This window comes from Falco biarmicus, chromosome 9, assembly GCF_023638135.1.
Source record: "Falco biarmicus isolate bFalBia1 chromosome 9, bFalBia1.pri, whole genome shotgun sequence".
Taxonomy (NCBI): Eukaryota; Metazoa; Chordata; class Aves; order Falconiformes; family Falconidae; genus Falco; species Falco biarmicus.
In genome coordinates this window covers 52570111-52591284 of record NC_079296.1, presented here as the reverse complement: position 1 = coordinate 52591284, position 21174 = coordinate 52570111, and the positions used below count along the sequence as shown (strand labels likewise).

At 39.4% G+C, this 21174-nt stretch overlaps 2 protein-coding genes across 4 annotated transcripts in view; one reads left to right on the top strand and one right to left on the bottom strand.

Moving 5' to 3' along the window:
• EDRF1 (erythroid differentiation regulatory factor 1) overlaps positions 1–7144 on the bottom strand; it is a 28545-nt gene extending 21401 nt beyond the window's left edge. Inside the window, exons 1-8 of one of the 3 annotated variants that reach the window (XM_056352531.1) lie at positions 6958–7144; positions 5987–6195; positions 4449–4515; positions 3400–3525; positions 2762–2886; positions 2155–2314; positions 804–905; positions 390–511 (exon numbers count right to left, since the gene is read on the bottom strand). In XM_056352531.1, coding sequence (XP_056208506.1) covers positions 390–511; positions 804–905; positions 2155–2314; positions 2762–2886; positions 3400–3525; positions 4449–4515; positions 5987–6195; positions 6958–7023 — 977 coding nt within the window. In that variant the 5' untranslated portion in view covers positions 7024–7144. Of the gene's footprint in view, positions 1–389; positions 512–803; positions 906–2154; positions 2315–2761; positions 2887–3399; positions 3526–4448; positions 4516–5986; positions 6196–6957 lie in introns of those variants that run through there. The other 2 variants (XM_056352532.1, XM_056352534.1) reach the window with 2 other exon arrangements.
• Positions 7145–7284: 140 nt separating this feature from the next.
• On the top strand, positions 7285–15640 carry TEX36 (testis expressed 36). The gene is made up of 5 exons (XM_056352096.1): positions 7285–7341; positions 9292–9450; positions 11199–11330; positions 13891–13971; positions 15283–15640. The coding sequence occupies exons 1-5, from the start codon at positions 7285–7287 to the stop codon at positions 15529–15531; spliced, it is 678 nt and encodes a 225-aa protein (XP_056208071.1). The 3' UTR covers positions 15532–15640.
• Positions 15641–21174: the final 5534 nt, after the last annotated feature.

Here is a 21174-nt window from a genome sequence, read left to right as displayed (position 1 = left end):
AAGAGGAGAAATACTACTGCTCTGTTTTATAAAATTAGCAATAGAATAAAACTAAGGGCTAGATATACAGGAGTGTTTTAACACTCAGCATTCTCACTGAAGTCAGGAAAGGTTGCAAACCACAAGTACTTTCAAATAAAGGTTTACTTAGAGCCAGAAAAAGATCAGCAGAGCATCTCAAGTCACAGTGCAGTGGCATGGCATTGGGACTCCATTTCTGTTTTTCTGCACTTCACAATGCCATCACCACTTAAGTCTAAAGTACAAATTTTATTCTTTAAACTGCATGTAAAAATTGAGTGAGTCAAACAATGCAGATAGCTAAAGAGGAAGCAAAGCAACAAGTCAATCAAGGCTGGCATACGTATCTCATTAACTTCAAAACTCACCTGAGACGCAAGCTCACAGCAGGGTATCTCCCACCTCCAAATATAGGCATATTTGATCCTACTAACATGTGGATATCTTCAAAAGTCCACAAGATATTACGAACAAAGTCATTTTTAAGTCCCTTCATTAAGAGAGAAAAAACTGGTCTATAAAGCACTACTATAAAACTTGCTCTCTATGATACTCTGTGGAATTATGAGAAAGCGAGAAGCAAAAGCAGCAAATAAAAGACAGCACAGAATGAACTAGGCTACGCATTCACATTAACTTAAAAGACTGAGATTGCAAATGCCACAAAAACTACTTCTACAGGGGACTTAGTTTTTCTCTCTGTTCCAATTTAGACCAAATTTTAAAATGGTTGATTAAATTGGGGGTTCAGTGTTTGAGCTCAAATTTCACATATAGCATACCTGACTGTTTTCCCCGTCATTGAACAAAGTAGTCAGGTTTTGTTCTTTGGGGGCTGAGGCCACATGCCCCACTATATATGAGGGTTCAAGAGGCACACTACCCTGTGAAAAGCACAAGGATAAGGAGTGATTCTGCTGCTGAGGTAAAGTTAGGCCATTAAAAAAAAATATCTGAACAACAAAAGCATAGAAGGGAAAAACCTTTACCTCTAATATCTTTAAATAAATATGCACTAAACTACAAAAAACCTCTAGTCAGCGACTAGAATACTTCTTTTCTATAGGTAGTACCAAAATTTTAGATTTTATATTCTCAGAGGCTTTGGAAAGAAATCAGAAAATTTAAAGAAACTCTTTATTACCCCAGAGTCAGCACCAGATTATCATTCTCCAGAAGTAAAACCTCTATCCCAATTAGTAAATTAAAGAAAGTGACACTGTACAAATGCACAATAGCTCCTTTATGATAAACAGTCTGGTTTAGGCAATAGCTCCTCAAGAAGGCAGAAGAGAGAAGTATAAAGCTTCCAAGTACTGAAATATTTCACCACTTGAAACTATTACTAGACCACAACATATGAGGTTACAATTTTATGGATAACATAGCTTAGAGCCTTCCTAAGTTAGCTGACAGTCATTTGGCATACCAGTTGGTAGTCTAAGCATAACTATAGCATCATCATTATACTAATGTAGACTGAATACAACAGATCTTTCAACCTCTCAAACATTAAATCAATTCCTGTATTGTATTACTCAAAAACGCCAGGAATTAAGTTTTCATAAATAAGCTTAGCCACTGACTGAAACCCTAGAATCAGGGCCTAATAATGATTGCAGTTTGTTGCAGAATTACTGCAACATCTCCCCTTTCCACTTCGATAATCTCATAGCAAGTATCTGTAAATGTTGCTTAGTTGTTTACAAGCATTTTCACAGATCTTAATTTTCTTCTTCACCTAATAAATTCAGGGCCACAACAGATTCATTTACATGGCAAATTTAAAAAGAAAGGCCAAGACCTGATATTCAGAAGGTGTGCATGGAAACCTAAGATTTTCCTACTTTTACATAAAGTCATTGATGACTACTCCAAGCCAAATGTTTTGCTTCTCAAAAATGTGTAGATAAATATGTATTTAGTATTACAGTGACAGAAAAAAATACTTCTGAAATTCAGAGCTCTGAAACACCGGCATAAGCTAAACCGCACATACTGCCAAGTTCTTCTTTCTAACGCCTTAGTTAATTTATTTCAGCAGAGAGTTCTGCAGCAGCACTTTTGAAAACCTTTCAATATATATGCCTCTACAAAAACTAAGGTGCCATTTAAAACATCATACACACTAACCTGGTTAGAGGCACCCGGATCTTCAGATAATGAAGAAGGCATTTCAAAAGGAGCTGGCCAAGAGGCCCTTCCTGCTTCATCACTCTCACCTGAAACAGGACCCTCCTGGTGCTGTTTTGAAGTGGAAGGAACAGGCTGAGCAGCTCCATCACCATTAATGCTGACAAAGGAACATTAAAAAGTTCAGTTGACAGTATGCACAGAGATTCGTTTTACAATTGCTATATTTGATGCACTGTTCTCAAAGAATGACTTTGCTATATGGACAATTTGTTCATTGCTCAAAGTTTTAACAAAATTACAGCAGGTGTCACTATCTTAACTTGGACATTTGAAGTTGTTCTTCCCTCAGCGAAATACTGAGATATGTAGTTAACTAAGTCATACTGTTTATTTTACTCTTCAGTACTTTAATTTTACTTTAAAATAGTTCAATTTCTGTTAAAACATTTGCATTATTTCCTGATCTTATCCCTCAATTTCATCTGTATAAGGATAAATCAGTAAATATGACAACCCAAAATATAATTTTAACATTTACTTCAAGACAAGAAACCAGGCAAAAGTAAGATGTGCAGCATCAAGATTCATGCAGACATAAGGTTACCTGTAATACAAAAATTTAGAAAGTATAGCCTTCTGGTACCAATGTTCTTTACTCTTCTTTTTTCGTTGCCACTTCTGATCAATCAGCCTTTGATAAAACTCTTTCAGCCATGTCCAGTCCCCTGTCTAGGCAGTACCATAAATACAAAATTAATATCAAAAAGCATCCGTGAAATAAACCAAGAGCCTTATTAACTTATGAATACTCATCCACAACAACAAGAGAAACCCAGAATTACTTCACAGCTAAAGTCTTGAATTGGTCATTTATTGAAAAAGTATCTTCTAGAAAAGTAACATTCTTATTGAAAAGCTGACTGCACTAGAAAGTCAGATACATAGTAAGAGGTTCCACAGTTACAAATACTGTGTATTAATAATAAAATTAATAAAAGAGTATAGCAATACTGAAATAATTATAGGAAAGTGGGACATGGAATTTTAATCCTACAGTACCATAAATATAGGACATCAGAAGCAGTTTGTGGGTAAACCAATTGCTGCAGAATAGAGGAACTTTTGTACTCACATATGGCTCTCAGGAATTCCAATATATACATGCTTTCTTGCTGGCTACACTGTTATTGAAATAATACATTCTGACCATACGACATACTTAACAAAAACCAAACAGTTAACCTGAGATGATCTCATGAAGAGTTCTTGAATATCTAGCTCATCCAACAAAAGCGTCCGCCCAATGCGATGTACTGCCATGCTCACATGTGACTTGCTATAAGGTATTTTCAGAAGTTTTTTAATATTCTTGCAGGAGAAAAAGAGAACAGAGATAATATTCAATATAATTATAATACACTGTAAGACAATTCCTCGGAAATTCTAAGCAAAGAATAAACTAGAAACATTGGAGAGGGATGAGCAGGCAAATAAAACCTTATAGTGCCAGTGATTTTAAGAAGGCCATTTCACAGGAAGTTGCATTTGTTGAGGTCAGAGAAGATAAGTAACGATGATGAAGAGATCAGTATAAACCACACAGGTGGTTTAAACATGATCTCTCTTTGGATCATCACAACCACATGTGACAAAATGGACGTTTTTGATTTTAAACAATCCAAGCAAGTGGATGGTTTGGATTTTAAAACCTTATCTTCACCACAGGAATACCAACACTTTGTCAGGTATCTGGAGGAATCTGGACAAAGACCTAATTTTGAATAAAAATCTGCCAAACATCAACACTGAGGCAGCAAATGAGTATGTATATTTCCTCTTCTGAATAGCCTCATCTGAATTCTACAGATATTACCAGCACCAAAAAAGCTGGCAAAAATTAGAGGAAAGAGGAAGTAGATTGGAGAGTGGGTATCTCTTCTAGATAAGAATAGAAAAAACTTAATAGAGAGTAATAATTTACATCAAAATAGCTAATTTCAAACACACAAGACGACTACATTGCAAGGTTGACGTGCTGCATTCATTACACTGCATATTTTAATCAAAGGTTATTTGCAGGAATACACAGGAAATAATAATTTTCATCTCTACATCCCTTATTCAGTGATCGCAGCTCCCTTAAATGACAGACCAAGTCAGGGGATCTGTTTGTATTTCACTAGGGGACCTTTACTTGTCCTCAAAGGACACAAAGATGACAGAAGCCAAGACAGGAACTTAAAATAAGGTTTATACAACGTAAGAGTTTGAATGATAGGACTTATACATACCTCTGAATCAGACACAACATCTACATCATTTCCAACTGAGTCAATGAAGTCATATGCCATCCCAAAGCTATTTAGAAAATAATACAAGTTTAGACAAATGCAACGTGGCATTAGAGATCTGGTTTTTTAAGCTTATTAAATATTTGTAAGTTTTTCCTTCATAAAAAACCAGAAGTCTAGGTAAATGTTACCAGGTATAACAACATCTAAAGTGAATTAACAAAATCATATCATTTTCACATTCAACAAGTTCTTCAAAAGGTACCCTTGGACGTGCTTAGATCCAATTGCAAGACATTCTAAAAGGTAGTTTAAGTTTTGTTGAAATCAGGAAAATTGGAACTATTCAAAGTGTTTGTTAAGAGAGCTATGGGAAATTAGAAAAATTGAGTTGTTTTTTTTATTGAACACTAAAAACAAAAACAGTTTTTCAAAGAGTTTCTCTTTAAGGCATTAAGCACCTTAAATAGTTTCATTTTAGCAGCTGTCATTTCATTTTACCTCTTATTTATATTTTCTGAAACTGGCCTAGATTCTGTAACAGACAAAATATGGTTGTATCTTCATCCACCCTCATTAAAGCCTCTCTAAATAAGCTGAACAGAATAGAATATTTTAACATACAGATCAGTCTCTAAAATTAAACCAGATATTACCATAACCCAAAAAAATACATGATGTGCAAGCATCTGAAGCTATACCTTCAGTATTAGCTTTCTGATACTAACATTAGAGAGATTAAACTGCCAAAATCTATTTGACAAACAAACATGGTACCTAAAATAAATAGGAAAAAGTCAGAGCCCTGAGTAACATGTTACTCTGCTCAAAAACGTGCATCTCCTAAAACAGATCATGAGGATCTAAACATAGACCCTCCACAAACTGTTCAATTTCACTAACTAGTTGACTTAGTGTGAATTTGCTTGTGCAGCACAGGATTTAAACCTATTTACAAACACTCAGAACTCAACTTATCCAACTATTTAACATCCATACTGAAAGGTAACACTGCTTTTTGGTTTTGCTTCTTATTTCACCTTCTGTGTTCACTCCTGACATGACTACCAAGTGTCTTTTGCCATTAGTTAGCCAGGTCCAGTTTCTAAAGATCCAGAAGAAGTATAAATTGGCTCTGTAACTTTCAAGGTGAACCACCTTTGTTCCATTTTCACCTGCTATCAAAAGCGGAATGGCTGGCTTAGCCAGACTACCTTGGTTTTGGCCAATTGACAACAGTCAACCAGGGAAGAACATGAGGGCCGTTTGACTGTCTCAGGCAAGGTGTCAACATGCACTTTAAAAAAATAATAATCAACAGCATTTCCAGCATCATTAATCATTTACAAAGGAGACAAGATTATAGCACACAGGCAAGAACTAAGGATGAAAAAGCAGAGGGAGTACAGTGAAAAAAAAAGCAATAGCTAGTTGCTATGGTAAAGCCTGTACTTTACACTTAGAATTACATAGTGTCAAGTCAACTACTAGAATTATTCTTAAAGGCCTGGAAAAAAATAGTGCCTGCTCTTATTTACCTTGAAAACGGTTTACTTTTTTTGTTGTTGCCAAGAATGGTTGTACCCGCCGGTCCCAGCTTTGCGCTCTCACGTAACCAGTTGGCAGGTGGAAGTTTCAGGTCTGTTTTCTCCTGAAGACGGGCGAACGCTGCCTGTGGCGGGGCAGAGGAGTATTTCACCACAGCACTGCTCTTCACCTCATTGCCTCCGAGAAACAACACCGAGCCCTGGTTTTCAAAGAAAAAAAGTATTTTGTTTATCATAGACAACAGCAGTTGAAACTACCTGATTATCAGTTATTTTTCATGGTAAGTGATCAAAGCCCCCGTCCTGCACTTGCTCCCAACTTTCTCCCACATATACGCTCATGAGTATTTTAGTTACCCCGACTCCAATGCTTGCACCAAGCACACATCCCACTTTAGGGCTAAGGCGTGATTAAGGCTGGCTCCCCACAGAAGGTGGAATTACTTGGGAAGGTGGAAAATCAACCGTAATTCCCACTAATGCCTCAAAAGTTTGTGTGCTAAGAAAGACCAACACGAAAGCCAACCTCACTCGGTACGCACGCCTTACCACTGCGCGTTCCCCCTCAAATACAGCCCAACGCAGCTGCCAGCTCGTGCAAAGAGCTTTGAACCGGCACACGGTAAGGGAAAAACAGATCCACAGGACACTATTTATGTAAATACAAGGCAGCACGCTGCACTTAAACATAACAACAGAAATACTGCTCACAATTATAGCTTAATCATAATTAGTACGTTCCCTCCTGTACTCCAGCCCTCCCAGCAGCATTCCCTGACCCGCCCGACCGGCGGGAGGACACCCGCCAAACACCCCTGTGGGCGGTGGTACAGCCCCGCCCGACCGCCGAGCCCGCCGCCGCCCCCCGCGCCTCAGCCGGGCCGCCCGCGGCACCGGGGCGGCGCCAGGGCCCCCTCCCGCTACGGCTGCCGGGCACAGACGCGCCCCCCCAGCGCCGTCACCTGCTTAGGCTCCTCCGCGTCTCCCCTCAGAGAAGCGGCGGCCCCCACAACGCGGAGCTCCTCCATTTTCCACTCGCCTGCCGGGGCCGGCCCGTGCGGGGCCAGGGCCGGGGCCGGGCGAGCGGCGCGGAGGCGCTGCAGGCCGCTGTCAGCGCCCGCTGCCGGCGGGGGGGCGGGCAGCGCGCCGGCTCGGGAGCAGCCACCTCTCGCGACACTTACGGACAAGTCCCGCGGGGCCCTGTGGGCGGAGCAAGGGGGCTCTGGCCAATAGGAGAGCGCGGAGGGTGGGGCTAGCGGGCGGGGCGGAGGGTGAGGAGAAGGGTGGCGATGGCGGGCGGTGCGGGGGGTGAGGAGAAGGTGGCGATGGCGGGCGGTGAGGTGCTGGTGTGAGGCTCCCAGCGGGGTGTCCCGCCGCCCAGGGGTGCCGAACCGAAGCGGGTGGTTGTGTTTGGGCTGCACCGTTAGCAGCTGGTCTGGTAGCGCCACCGTGTGCACTGCTGGGAGCGTGAGGTGCTGTGGTTTTCAGGGCGTTTGTGTGTGGCGGGGAGCTGGCAGCCCCTGGGGCCTGCTCTGGGGCCCGGTTGTCCCAGCCCTGCCCTGAGACTAGGACTGCTACGCTGCTAACCGCCGTGTTAGGTAGCTTAGGTAAGGAAATGGGCCAGTAGGGCTTTCTGATGGGGTTTACGGAGATGCTGAATAACTCTCAATGAAACCAGTGAAAACTTTGTGACAGGGCACCTTACCTTTAGGGGGATCATGAATGTGTTGTGCTGGCCTCTTGTTCATTAGTTTAATTTGACAAAGGCCTAGCTGTGATGGCGTAAGCAAGTAAATGGTGCCTTGAATAGCGCACAAAGAATTCTTAATGTTTATTGTTACCCTTTTAGACTAGATTGTTTATTCTCCAGGCCACAACAGAGTACAGTTTGTGAGTGGTTGGGAAGTACAAATGTTCTCTGCCTGTCATCATCCCCCTAAACATACATAGCAACAGGGCCAGGGCCTGCCTTTCTTTACCGAGGTACTTTTCTGTCCTGCCACTGATCCTCGCTGAGCTTAGGTGATCCCAGTCATCTTCAAAATTCTTAATTTCTATCAAAGTTGATTGAAAGTGACCTGAAAATCTGAAAATTATTATGGCATCCGAGAATCAGAAAGTGCAGTTGCGTAAACCTTGTTTCCTTTGTGAACCAAGCTGAAATAATCTTACCTATTTTTACTAACACAAAGCATAAGTCTTTTAGCAGTAACAACAATATTATAAATACGGCAACAACTTTGGTATGCAAATACACATAAAAAATCTATTTAAGAAATACAATTATTTAAGGTAATGTTTTAAAGCAGTTTTAGTCAAGCTTTTATTATATTGGACCTATGCCTACTGCCATTGTGGACTGGCACAACTCTTCCTTAAATGAATTATTTATTCCTTATCTTCCCTTAGAATCTTTTCATGGTGTTGGTAAGGGACCTTTTATATTTCATCCTTAAACTTTCTCAGTTTTACCCATATCTCAATGGAGAACAGCAGTACATACAAAACTTGCAGCCCTTCAGAAAAAAGAGGTTCTAGTGGAGTAATACCTTAAAAGTGCTGCCTGAGTTTGCAGTAAGGAGCACCAATTTACTTAATCTGAAAATTAAGAGAATAGAACGAAAACAAATGACAGGTTCCTCTGCCTGTCACATTCTTTATCCTTCTCTAGTTGTTTCTATCACGGGCTTAAGTCTTAAAAATAGCATGAGTTAACTCCACAGCCTTCTGAGCTGATCCTGGCACATTCAGACATTGGTGCAGTTCATTACAGTCGAGGCTGACGTGACAGTACAATCATGAAAGTATTCCAAAACATGTTGCTCTTAGAGCTTGCTTACAACTGTTGGGTTTTGTTGGGGTTTTTTTTTCTTTAATCAAAATTGCATTATCTGCAACAGCTTATTTTTCATAAACAAGGCTTGCATTAGCCTCTAAATCATCATAAAAGTCAATTTACCTACTTTTGTACTGAAAAGTAACTCAGCATGGCATCATGAATAATGACAAGTTCCAAATAATTGCTCTTATCTGTATTACGAAAAGCTCAACAAGTAGAGAAACAAGTATTTAGGTCATTTAGAAGAAAGCCTTGAAAAATCATGATGTCTGCTAGTGTTCCCAAATATTATACCTGTGTCTGATAGTAGGATGGAAAACTAGATTTTCCTGCAGGAACTTTGCAATTGCACTTTGTAAATGGCTGTGACTGTCTGAATCATTCATACTTAACTAATACAAATACTGTATTTTCTCTTGTTCCATTTGCCAGCGATAGTGTCTGATTCCCACATAAGCTAGCCTTGAATATCAATATACTGGAAATCAGGCTGCTTGCCGTACAAGTGTCATGTTCTTTACAGTCTGTCAAGGCCAAGGAGACAAAGTCTTGGTTTGTGCTTAATTTAGTGAGAAGTTCTGCCTTGTCTCCAGCTCACCCACAGCCTTATTTCACAGTAAGCAAGGGCTTTGTGCCCCAGTTTTTCATTCTGTGAAAGAAGCCTTACATTTCAGTTGGCTCTCCACTTCCTTGTCCATAAAAACCTGTTACAAAATGTTATAAAAAAAAATAATTCTGCTATATCCATCTCAGGGACTATGTCTGTAACACAGATGAACGGACTAGGGATTTTTCTGGCCAGCAGGCAAGTGTAGATGGCATCCCCCCACCCCCATATTCCTTGAGGGACACTGGTGGTGCTGGGTTTCTGCCAGGGCAGTGCTTTCTGGCAGAGCACACTGACAGTGAAATAATATGGGTATTGAGCTGGTGCTCAAACTCAAAGGCAAAAAAAAATACCTTTACAGTGCTGTCAGGTTTTTAAACAAAAATTGCTTGTGTAGGTGATTAAGGTGTGTGTATGTGTAAAGTGATTTTAAGAAGAGCTTGAGGTTACAACTTTAAAACAATATACATAACATCCTTAGTTTTTTCCTCAAAAATGACCCTCCTTTCTTCAGCTATTACCATTATTGTTATATTCACATTATTGTGAAGTGTCATTGCAGTAATTGTGCAGAACTAATTCATTTTTAAATGGAATTCCATTTCTCTCCCACTTTAAGGCAGCATTCCATACTTTTACCAACTCCCCCTGCCCTGGCGGCACAGCAGAGGGATAAGAGTAGCACTGCCTTTGCCTGTCAGGCTGTTCCTCCAGCAACAGAATCACTTAGTGATGCATCAGGGTGGGTCTGACGTCACTGCAGGTCAGACATCATGGCGGGTCTGATGTCACAGCGGGTCTGATGTCACGGTGGGGGGTTCCCCTGGCGCTGCCCCACTTTGTGAGCAGGACAAGCGGCAGCAGCAGGCCAGGGGCCTTGCAGAGCAGAGCCATGCCCAGGGGCAGGGGGCACCGCCCCAGCCAGCAGCACGCTGGAGCATGGGTGAGGGCCGGCCGGGAGCCCCCAGCTCCCCAGGGCTTTTTTAGCCTTAAACACTCGAAAAAGCTTGGGAGGGGTGACTTTGTCTTTAGCCACAAACGCGGTTTCCCGTCCCTGATTTTTAGGAAGAAAATGTGCCCTAGGTATCCGGGGGAAGTAATGCTAAAAGAAACTCTGGCAGGATTTCCCCAACCCCACACACACCCCACACACCCCCCATTTTTCTAACAGCACTGGAAAGTGTCTTAACTTTATATTTAGCTGATTAACTTCTGAAAATGCTAGCTGACGTTTGCCTGGGTTCTCAGCCTCAAGAGAAATGCTGCCTCTCATGTTTTGGGCCCTGGGCTGGGGTGCCTTGGCGTCCTGGGGCGCTGCGATGTGCACCTGGCATAGGCTGTTCTTCCCTCTCCGAACCCCTGGGCCTAATGTTTCGCTGAGCTGTTCCCAGAAATTTTGTGCTTTCAAACCTATGTGCGACCTTACTATGTACAACAGCATGGGCAAAAAAAAGGTGTTATAGCATATGTGGTTTTGCTAGTTGAATTATCAGCATATAAACAGTTGTCAGAAACTTCCTGGAGAAATAATATTATTGTCCGGTTACTGATCTATGTTGTAAGATTTTTATGGTAGGGATTGTGTTGTATGTGGGAGGCTCCTGATTTTTCCAGAGGCCACTAGGTGCTGCTATAATCCAAATAATAAAAAATAAATGGGAAAATACAATTTTGCCTACATTGGTGATCAGATGTATTTGTTTTTTGTTGTTGTTGGCTTTTTTTCTAAATGGATCACAATTTTCTTTATTTTCTAGTTTTCTCACTCTGGAGCGTGCCAGAGTCAACCTGAGTCACCTACAAGCTCTGCACTAAAACAGGTCCAGGACTCAGAAGCAGCTCAGGGTACTGAGGATAGATTGCCGCTAGCATACAGAGCTCAGGAGCAGGTGAGTTGCTGTGGCAATACAGTCAATTTAAAGAGCTCTCTTTTTGCAAGATATCACTTGCTAAGTTATAAGTAAGAATAGCACTTACAGAGTTAGCAAAGCAGTCATAGCGGACTGGCAGACTTTGTGCCTCAGGGAGTAAAATGATTCCTAGCTGTGTTAAGGAAGAAACAGATTTCACTGTTACTTGGTTGTAATTTTGGATACTCAAAGTCCTGCTGTAGTTATTGCTGATTTCCAGCATCAGTTACTCTTTTATTAGCCGCTCTAGCTGTTCGAAACACATTTGTGTGCCAGAATATATTATGATCTATCTGTCCAAAACCTGTGTGTAAAGCCCTATAAGAACATTTAATTGAAATTTGATGATCTGTTTTGATTTGAATGTCAGAAATCCTATATATTCAGGGATAAGACTTTTTTTGATCATTAAAAAGTTAGAAGCTTCCCATGTGAAATGTTTTTAAGGCTTGCTTAAATATGAGGGGATTTGGGACAATCTTGGAAACAAAATCCAGTATTTTAAAATCAGAAGTATTTAAAATGTTAGAATTTTATAAGCACATTTTTATGTGCTTATTTTATCATCAGACTGAGCTTTGCTTTACCCATCCACTTTGTGCACAGAAGATTTTCTGTTTTCATTTTCTATAAGCATAGCAATTATATTGAGTTCATTTCACAGAGTTTGCTATAATGAAGAGCAGAAATGGGCTGGGAAGGAATATTTAAAAGGGAGGCTTGAGGCTAGTGAAAAGGAGGAGATTATACTGTAACATAAGTATGCATTATGTTGATAGTACATATACCTTTCTGTGGAGCATCTTGCCTTAGCCACTGTCTGAAAAGGTGAACCAGGTCAGATGGACCTTTTATCAACAATAGTAGGACTGTTCACCTGGTTGTTTTTGTCTTGTATTTACCAGCCCTTCACTGTTAAAAACAGTAAGTGGAATTCCTATCTGTCATAAATGAGGAATTACATGAAACCAGTGGTGAGAGTACAAAGATGCGTTAAAGGCTACAACGTGATGTCACAGGAACAATCTGAGGGAGTTTGTTTATGTGACATTTTTAACAAGTGCTGATAAGAGTGTTGGAAGCTCACTGCATGAGAAGCTGGATGTCTCTAATCTCTGTATGAGGGAACTCACTGGCTGTGAGGTTAATTAATTTTCTAAGAAATACATATTGTTTAAGCTTATATTACCTCTCATTTCTTACTTCATGATAGTCCTGTAATTATTCTGTAATAGATTTTTTTTTAACCATTAGTTAATATGGGGAATCCTTCCAAGAGACAATATTCAATATTTACCATCTTGGTTTTCAATTTTCCTGTAGCATATAAGCACTAGTAATAAATGCTATTCCTAAAATGTTAAGATTGACATGTACTTGCAGTAGGATATTTTACCAAGTCTTACATTTTACTGACTTAGAAGGTACTTATTTTTAAACACATATATGAGAATATATCAATTGAATTTACTTATCCATTAAACTGTAGTCTACTTGAATCTGTATGAGAAAACAAGTGAACTTGTGGTACGTACCTAAAAAGGTAGATAATCTGTCTAGTGTGCCAAATATTTTAAGATATGATCACGCAGCTGACTCCATGCATGCATATTTTGTATTTAGTGATTCTTCTTGCTGGATCAGTCATCCAGTTACATTTATCATTAGAAATTATTCAGATTCACTTACTCTTGAAACACATTTTTTTAAACTGTGTTACATTTAAAACTTGCTCTTCCGTTTGGAGATGAATATATCATAGTTGGAAGATGAAAAATGTATTTCACCACATTAAAAGTAAAAATTGCTAGAGCGTTTACAGAAGAAACATAAAGTTCCCAGCATGAAGCAGGAAAGTTATGCTTGGGGAAGAACAGAGGCAATCTAATAGTCCAGAAGAGTTTGCAATGTTTCAACTTTTAGCTATTGTAATAATATGACAATGATACATAATAAACTTTTAAAAAGTTAAATATGTTAAATTAATTTTAAAATGGTTCTTTTGCAGTTGTCCTTTTTTCTTCTGAAACTCTGGTTTCATTTTAGTGACTGGATGAACATTATGTTAAAGAATGAGATTATAAATTAGTTATGCAATTAATACTTCCTCTACTTCCCCTGCAACAAGCAGTGTACATGACATTCAGTACATAAATCATAGATTAATTCAGTTTTGAGGTCCCTTCTGTAGTTAATTTTAATTAGCTTTAGGCTTACTAGTGAATCAAACAAGGCAATCCTGACATAGATCTAGTATTTTGCTGCTTGCAGACAGAATGTATCATTCTTTATTTGAAAATTCACGCTTTTATATTAATCATATATAGTCAGCAAGTCAAGGGAATGCAAATTCTCCTGATGATTTTGTAAAATTATAATATAATGAGGGTGCAGTTGAAGATTTAATATATGACTTCCGTGTTAGAACACAGGCAGCTGTAGTTTCAGCATCTGTCAGAATATAAGAACTAAGACTAGTGGACTCCAAACAAGGTATGTGAATATTCATATTTTTTTTGCTATAATTTCTTCTTTTCAGAGAGCAGTGAACAAAAACTTTCCATTTTCTTCTCATGACAACAGACACTGTCTACAGAATGTAGGAGAGTATTTTGATTTGGTAAGTACCCAGCACTGAGAAGATCAAGCAAGTTCATGTATCTGTCTGCCAGAGATTAAACACGATCTTTTTTCTCTCGTGCAAACTTTATAGATGCTAAAAATTGTGAGAAAAGAAAAATATATACAGCAAAGGAAAACACACTTTTTTTTAGTATAGGGATGGGACTTCCCTGAGGCTGGCACAGCTATACAGCAGCACACACGGTCATTGAAAGTGACAGAATTCAAGGGGAACAAAAACCCGATGATTAGGGCCTCTGACAGGCATTTTCTAGAGATCCTATTTTCTATGTCCTAACATGGTTTTGTAACAAGTTACAGTCCTATTAGTCTGCTAGAAGTGATTTGCCTTGTGATGAACTTTTATAGGGGTGTCAGCCACTCATAATTCACAGCCCCACATATTTGATTCAGACTCATCTTTATCATAAGTTTCACCGAAATCCATAGGGGACAGACAATATATCTCCAGAATGTATTATTTTCCCATCCGCATCTCTTTATAATATAACTGTTTAAATGTATGTTGCAGAAGCCACAATTTTTAATAGAATTTAAATTGTGTGAGGCTTTGCTGTATGTGCAACAGTTTCATGTTTTTCCACTTTTCTTAGATTGTTGACAGTTTTCTAGGCATTGAAAGAAATAGTGCACTTCACAAGATAATGAATAGAGGAGGAAGCAGCGAATTGTGAAAGTTTGTCTAACTTTGGGCTCTTACAGCTAGGTTTTTTTGATACTCATTATTCACTGACTAACTGCCATTTCTGTGCACTTTGTGCAGTGTCTCATAATTTTACAGATACTGATCAACCATAATTCCAAATAAATTTCCTGCAAGCTATGGAGTGTGAAAATCAGGCTCTGTCTCTTTGTGTTTGGACACACAAGGGATAGCTTTGAAGAATCAGATTTCATGGTCTATCTCAGTTTCTTTCTTGCAGTCTGAACATAAAATTATTAACCTGTTTCTTTGGGTTACTCTGAAGATTAATGTAGCCGAGTATAGCTAAATAGCCTTGAGTATATAGTATGCTACAGAAATGCAAAGTATAAGGGATTTATTAGTACTACGAGGTGGAAGGTCAACACATTTCCCATTATATATGCAACCAGAAATGTCCATACAGGCAAGTCTAATAATATTATTTTTAACTTACTAAAGATCAGCCATGAGTTCTTGAAATCACTGTAGTAACAGCTTTGTTAACTTCCCAGTGGGGTAGTGACTGTTACAAGATTCATCTGTGAAACTGTGATTATAAGTCATATGTTTACATGAATTTTTCTTTTGATTTTTTTTTTCTAGGGTATGGGCCGGAGGAAGGTTGAACCAGAGAGACAGCAACAGAACTCGCAAAACTTCTTCCTATGGGCTCATGACTCCGTTCCTAGCAGCGAGGATGGCTTAACCATTTATCAGACATCATTTGTAAAAGATCAGAATACCAAGAGCCCATTTTGTAGGCGGTATCCGAAACACCACTCAGAAAAATGTGGCACTCACAAACCCCTTCCTGAGAATGAAAAAAACCTGCAGCCAAACAAGTCATCTTAATTATCAAAACACCTTTGTAGCATTATTTATCATCATCTGTGCCTTTTCTTGAGAGTGGAACTACTTGTTACTCAAATGGATGATGAAATAAACATTTGTGTAAAGAGAATGTGGTAGTACAGTTGAGAGTTCATTGAAGTCAACAACCATATGTTACTCTGAAGACGTCACTGAAATTTTTATAGTAATGCAAGAGGAGCATTGTAAGGAAAAGCATGATTGTACATATTTTTAGAAATACCTCTATTAGGAGAACAGAGGTGGTGATTGTACTTGTGTTATTTGATACTGCTTGACCCTCATCTTGATCGAAAAGCTCCTTCAGCTTCCGAATCAGTGGTATGACTGTACCTCGAGCAGCTGATAGCATCTGTGTTGACAGAAGTATATAATGGAACTGGATTCTTGAGGGTTTACCACAACAGGGAGCCAAAACTGTGTGTTCAGGTAAGAGAGACACTTTTCTGAAAGGTTTTGTGGCTATGAAGGTGGGTTACTGGCCATTGCAGACATTAGATAAAAAAGCAGCTGTGCATTAGATTACTGTGCAAAATAACTGTAACATTTGGTTATAACACAGAAGTTGTATAAATGAAGAAAGAAAGGGTGTGGCAAACAATGTTTGCATGCCTGTGTGTGCACTCACAAAATGTGAGTGTACATGCGGAAGCGTCATTCATGGCAGTAAGGGGAAAAAAAAAGGTCAAGGTGAAAGTGGAAGGCTGCATGAAAGTTTGAGTTTGAGATGAACTGGATCTCAAAAGAACTCATGATTTTATAGTGCCATGTCCCTAATGAAGTGAATTCAGAACCAATCCTCTAAGCACTCTGCTCCCAGAATCTTACTGGCTGTATGATATGGAAGGCATTAGAGTCAAAACTCCAAATACTGTGTTTTCCTCTTCTGGATCATTTCCATTAGTATGAATAAAATAATAAACCAAACTGTGTGTCTTAAAATACACTGGAAGTAAACTTGTTGCTATGCAAAATAATGTTGACTAGAAAAATTTAAGCATAAGTTTGTGGGATAATTTCCCTTTGTTTACAAGATAAATGGAAAAATAAAGCCTCAACCCTTCCCATTCCCTGCACTGTAAGAGATGCCTTGAAAATGATCTATGTTAAAAATTATTTCTTCCTTTGAGTGAACAGATAGATATTTTTGCATCAGCATGCAATGGCTGACCTTTTTGTGTGCCATCCAGATAGATGGTACTAGCATATTTCCCTGAACACGTAACAATTTTATTAGGACATGCTGAAATAATAAACTGTTTTTTTTATGAAGTTCTCTCTACTAAAGTTCTTGGGGTGCTGCACAATATGTAGAAATGCAAAACATTAATGAACAACGTAAAAACAGATAAAAAGCCAAGTAACATAGTGTTATTAAAAAGAATTATTTTTTTCTCAAAGTAAAGACAGCCTGCCTGACAACTCTAGAGTCAGAATTTCCGTAGCCGTAGCCAACAATTTCATCTCCAAATTGATTCAAAACTAAAGTGTGTGCAAATCACATGGTAAGTGAAGTACCCCCTGCTGTTTGGCATACTCAAGAGGGCAATCTTGGACCTACATCAGAAGGAAGAAACACATTCTTGCTACATTATAGTAATGTTTATCTGTGGTTTAGCATTACAACTGGATATGGTGAAATAAATTATTGGAGTTTGTTATGCCTTAAAACACCAATAGAAAGATTCCAGACTTCTTTTTTTCCCCCTTTCCTTTTTTTCCCTTCACATTTTGACTCACACACACACACACTCACACATATATATATAAAAAATTATTTTTTTTTTAAGTAACTGGATTAATACATGTTCTCAACTACATTGTGATGGAGATTCCAGAGGAGAAAATAGAGAGATCATAAAACCTCTATACACACTGAAATACACTGTGCTGGGTTGAACCAAACAGGTGATTCCCACATATCTTGTGCTGTGTCTGTTTCTTGGGTAAACAGCATGAGATACAATACATTGAATTCCAAAATGAACTATAACGCCCCTGATGAATTCTAGAAAGTCATAGGCTTGTGTACTTTGGATAGAAACCATAAGTTTTGTTTAAACTTGCAATAATTATGTCTCTGAGAAGAAGACCTGTTGAGTTAAAGTATTTTTGCAATATGTTTTTTTTTCCTCCTTGGAGGATGGAAGAGAGGGGAGGAGGGCTGGCAACTCCCAGAAAGGTTTCCGAGTTGGTGCAAGGAAGTGATCCCAGCTGGTAGTTATTTAGGATCAGATGGGTGGAGGTAAGCTCAGCAGAATGAGCGCACTGTGGGCTAATTCAGCCAAATACTGTTTTGGAGAAGTAGAGGTTATACCCTAGGTGGTGTGATAAAGATGGACTTTTTTTGCTTGTTTTATTTAAAAAAACCCCACAAAACCACAAAACACCCCAAGCAAGTTTGTAACAAAATTTCCTTGAACAGTATTATCAACAATTTGAAAACAGCCAAAATCTCTTTACAGAAACAACTGGCTTTGTAATATAACCCTTTTGAATGAGCAGGTATTGTTGCCCTCTGTTTTTTCCCAAGTCTGCATCAGTTTAGGGACTGTCTATACAGCTGTCTTAAGAAGTCACTTCTGTGTTTGTTTAAAAGTGTTTTAGTATCTTAGCTAAATTCACAGAACACAAGTGAAATTGATCAAAAAAAAAAACAACCAAGGGGCTGGGCAGATGGCTGCAAGTTTCTTTGATTTAATGAGTTGCTACTCATCAGCTGAACCCCACAACAGGCTCAGGCTGGTCATTAATACGGTTGAGCTGAAGAGTAGCAGATTTGTCATTTGACTTTCCATACCCAGCTTGCTTCTTGGGTCACATCAGTTTGGCTGCATTGGAATATAGCCTTATGCTTGTGTCTGCATGGTTATGTCCATTTGTTCAAGGTGTGTTTGTTTGGTTTTTTCTTTTTGCTGCCCTGGTTGCTGATAACTAGATCTGAGAAAACAGTCTCTCTCAAAGCTGCTGTCTCTTGGACCACATGGCCTGCTGGTAAGCTAGATGTCAAGCTTTTATAGCTGTTTCATTTATGAAATGTTGTGATCTATGAAATGCTTTTCATAGTCATTTTGACCCTCATAGACAAACTATTGTTGTTTGATAGCAGATTGGTTCTGGTACAATAGGAGGCAAGATTTAACTTTTGCATTTTGTTTACTTGGTGTCTAAAGAGATGCTTAAAGCCTGAAGTGCCTGGCCTGTGGGGATGGTTGGGTGGAAGGGGAGTGCTGCTGCTCATGGGGTGAGTAATTCAGTGGGGATGCAGCAGCTTGACTTCCAAGTCATCTACTGCTAATCTAACCACTCAGTGTTCATAATCTAATCACTCTGTGTAGCTGAAATGTTTCTTAGCGGGTACTCTCAAGGTTAGTCTGAGTGAAGTAACTTGATATAAATGTTGCACTGAAGATGAGCCCATTTTGTTCCCTGGGCTACACAGTAGTAATACTGTTGGAGATCTGTCTAAACTCAAAACTGGTGCTGATTTATTTACAGTGATGTAGTTCAAAATATTAAGCTTCTATAAATGTTCTTATACTGGTTTAACTTCTCCCTATCTGAGCAAAATACTGCTATAGCTGTTCAACTGTTGCTAATGTTGAACCAAAAATATAGGCCTGTATCTAATAGAAATGTTTATGTTGGTACAGTGGCTGTGCTGGTTGACAAGAAATAAAGTATCTGAAATAAGTAGAAACTTCAGATTAGGCTCTTCTATCTTTAAGACACAGTCTGCAACTTTTCTTTTTTTTTTTTTCTTATTGTGCCTTAACCTCTCCCTTTCTGCTGCTACATTATCTAATGAGCATTAGATGGCAAATACAGAGACCCATTCCGCTCTGGAGTGGGAAAGGACTATATAGAGCTGCCTCATCCCAAATTTCTTGTTTTATGCCTGCCTCCCCAACAAAGTTGAGTTGTTAATAATGAGTTGTTAAAACATTACCTCTGCAATATCTAATTAAAGGGAAGCCTATTCAACAGGGAAGTAATCCTAACTGACCTTAATTTGGATGTATGGCAACAGTGGGTGTGAGCGAACCATTAAAGCACCCAATTTATGATTCAGGTAGGCAGCTGTTTAGCATTTATGAAAAGCACATTATCAGCTTGCTCTCTTGTCTGATCATGGTTTGTGATACTTCAGTATATTCACCTGAAAGTGAAATATCTCAAATCATCGTTTCTTAGATGTGGTGTACAGAAAGAAGAGTAGTTTGAAATAGGTAAGTTTCAGCCAAAGAATCAAAGAAGTGCTGCTCAGAGGGGACCTCTGGGACATGTGTAGTTCAGTTTCCCACTCAGGCCAGACTTGTCAGCACAGGATCAGCTCAGCCTTAGCTTTGTTGACCTGAGTCTAGAAAGTCTTCAAAGAGGGAGCTTGCACAACCTGTGCAGGTAACCTATTCCAGCATTACACTGCAGTGCAAGAGAACAGTATTTTCCTAATATCCATCCTGAACTTCCCAGTCTGCTCTCTGTGACCACTCCCTCTTGGTGTGTCATCGGACACTACCAAAAAGTTTGACTGCATCCCCTTTGCAACTGTTTCTCAGATAGCCACAGACCTGCCTTAGCCTCATCTTCACCAGACCAAACAAACCCGTTTCTTCACAAGTCACTTGCCTCAGACCATCTTACTTTTTGCTGGCTCCTCTCCTGTTTCTCTGTGGCCCAAAGGTGGTCACAGAATCCCAGGTTCAGCCTACAATACCGAAGGAATAATGACATCTCTCAGCCTGCTCATGGGAAGGGATTCTCAACAGCCTTAATCTCTCCTGAAGCCAATGAACTGAAATCATGTGGACAGCCTGTAAACCAGGGTTTTAAAATAAAACAGCTGGGTAAGCCTCTGTTTTCTCCTTCCTTTTGAGATTATGCAGCTAATTCTATATGTATCAAAAGTGGAAGCTGTGTAGAATTTGCAGAGACTGTATATATTTGAACTCCTGTTAATCTGGTGGCAGATGCTAGAGATACCCAAGTCCCAGAAGTCTTCCACAAGTGCTTAAAATGCTACTTCTGGACAAGTCTAAAGTGCCTTAGTCTTGACAGCACCAAGCTCATACCTGTGTTGGGGGAAAGATTCACAAATTAATTATTCTAGTGTCATGACATGCTTTCAATTGAGAGAATGCTCAAACACGTCAAGTCCTCCAGAGGGTACATGAAGAGCAGCTATTATCATGTTTGTGTGTAAACTTAATTATTACAACACCCATTTGAAATAGGTTCTATTATTTCCTCCGGTTTTGCATTGTTTCAGCGAGGAGGTTATGGCTTATTACAAAGTTTTCCTTACTTTCCTTTTCCTGAAGCTGTCTCACGTGCATGGGTTATTTAGATGTTCATTACATCAGGAAGAGAAAGTTCACAGGTATACGTGAGTGAGCATGATGATCTAGCCCAGAGGTTAGAATACCCACCGAAGGGAGGGGGTTGCCTGGGTTAGGGTCCTGGTATGACTTTTAAATTTGAAGTAAACATTAATTGAAGCAGGGGCTGGCACTCATGTCTGCCTACTCACAGCTGAGTGCCCAGACCACTGAACTAGAGAAAACCCTGTGCTTTCTTTCAGGCCCAATGTTTAACTGTTTCATATAAACTGTAGCAGCTCTGGAA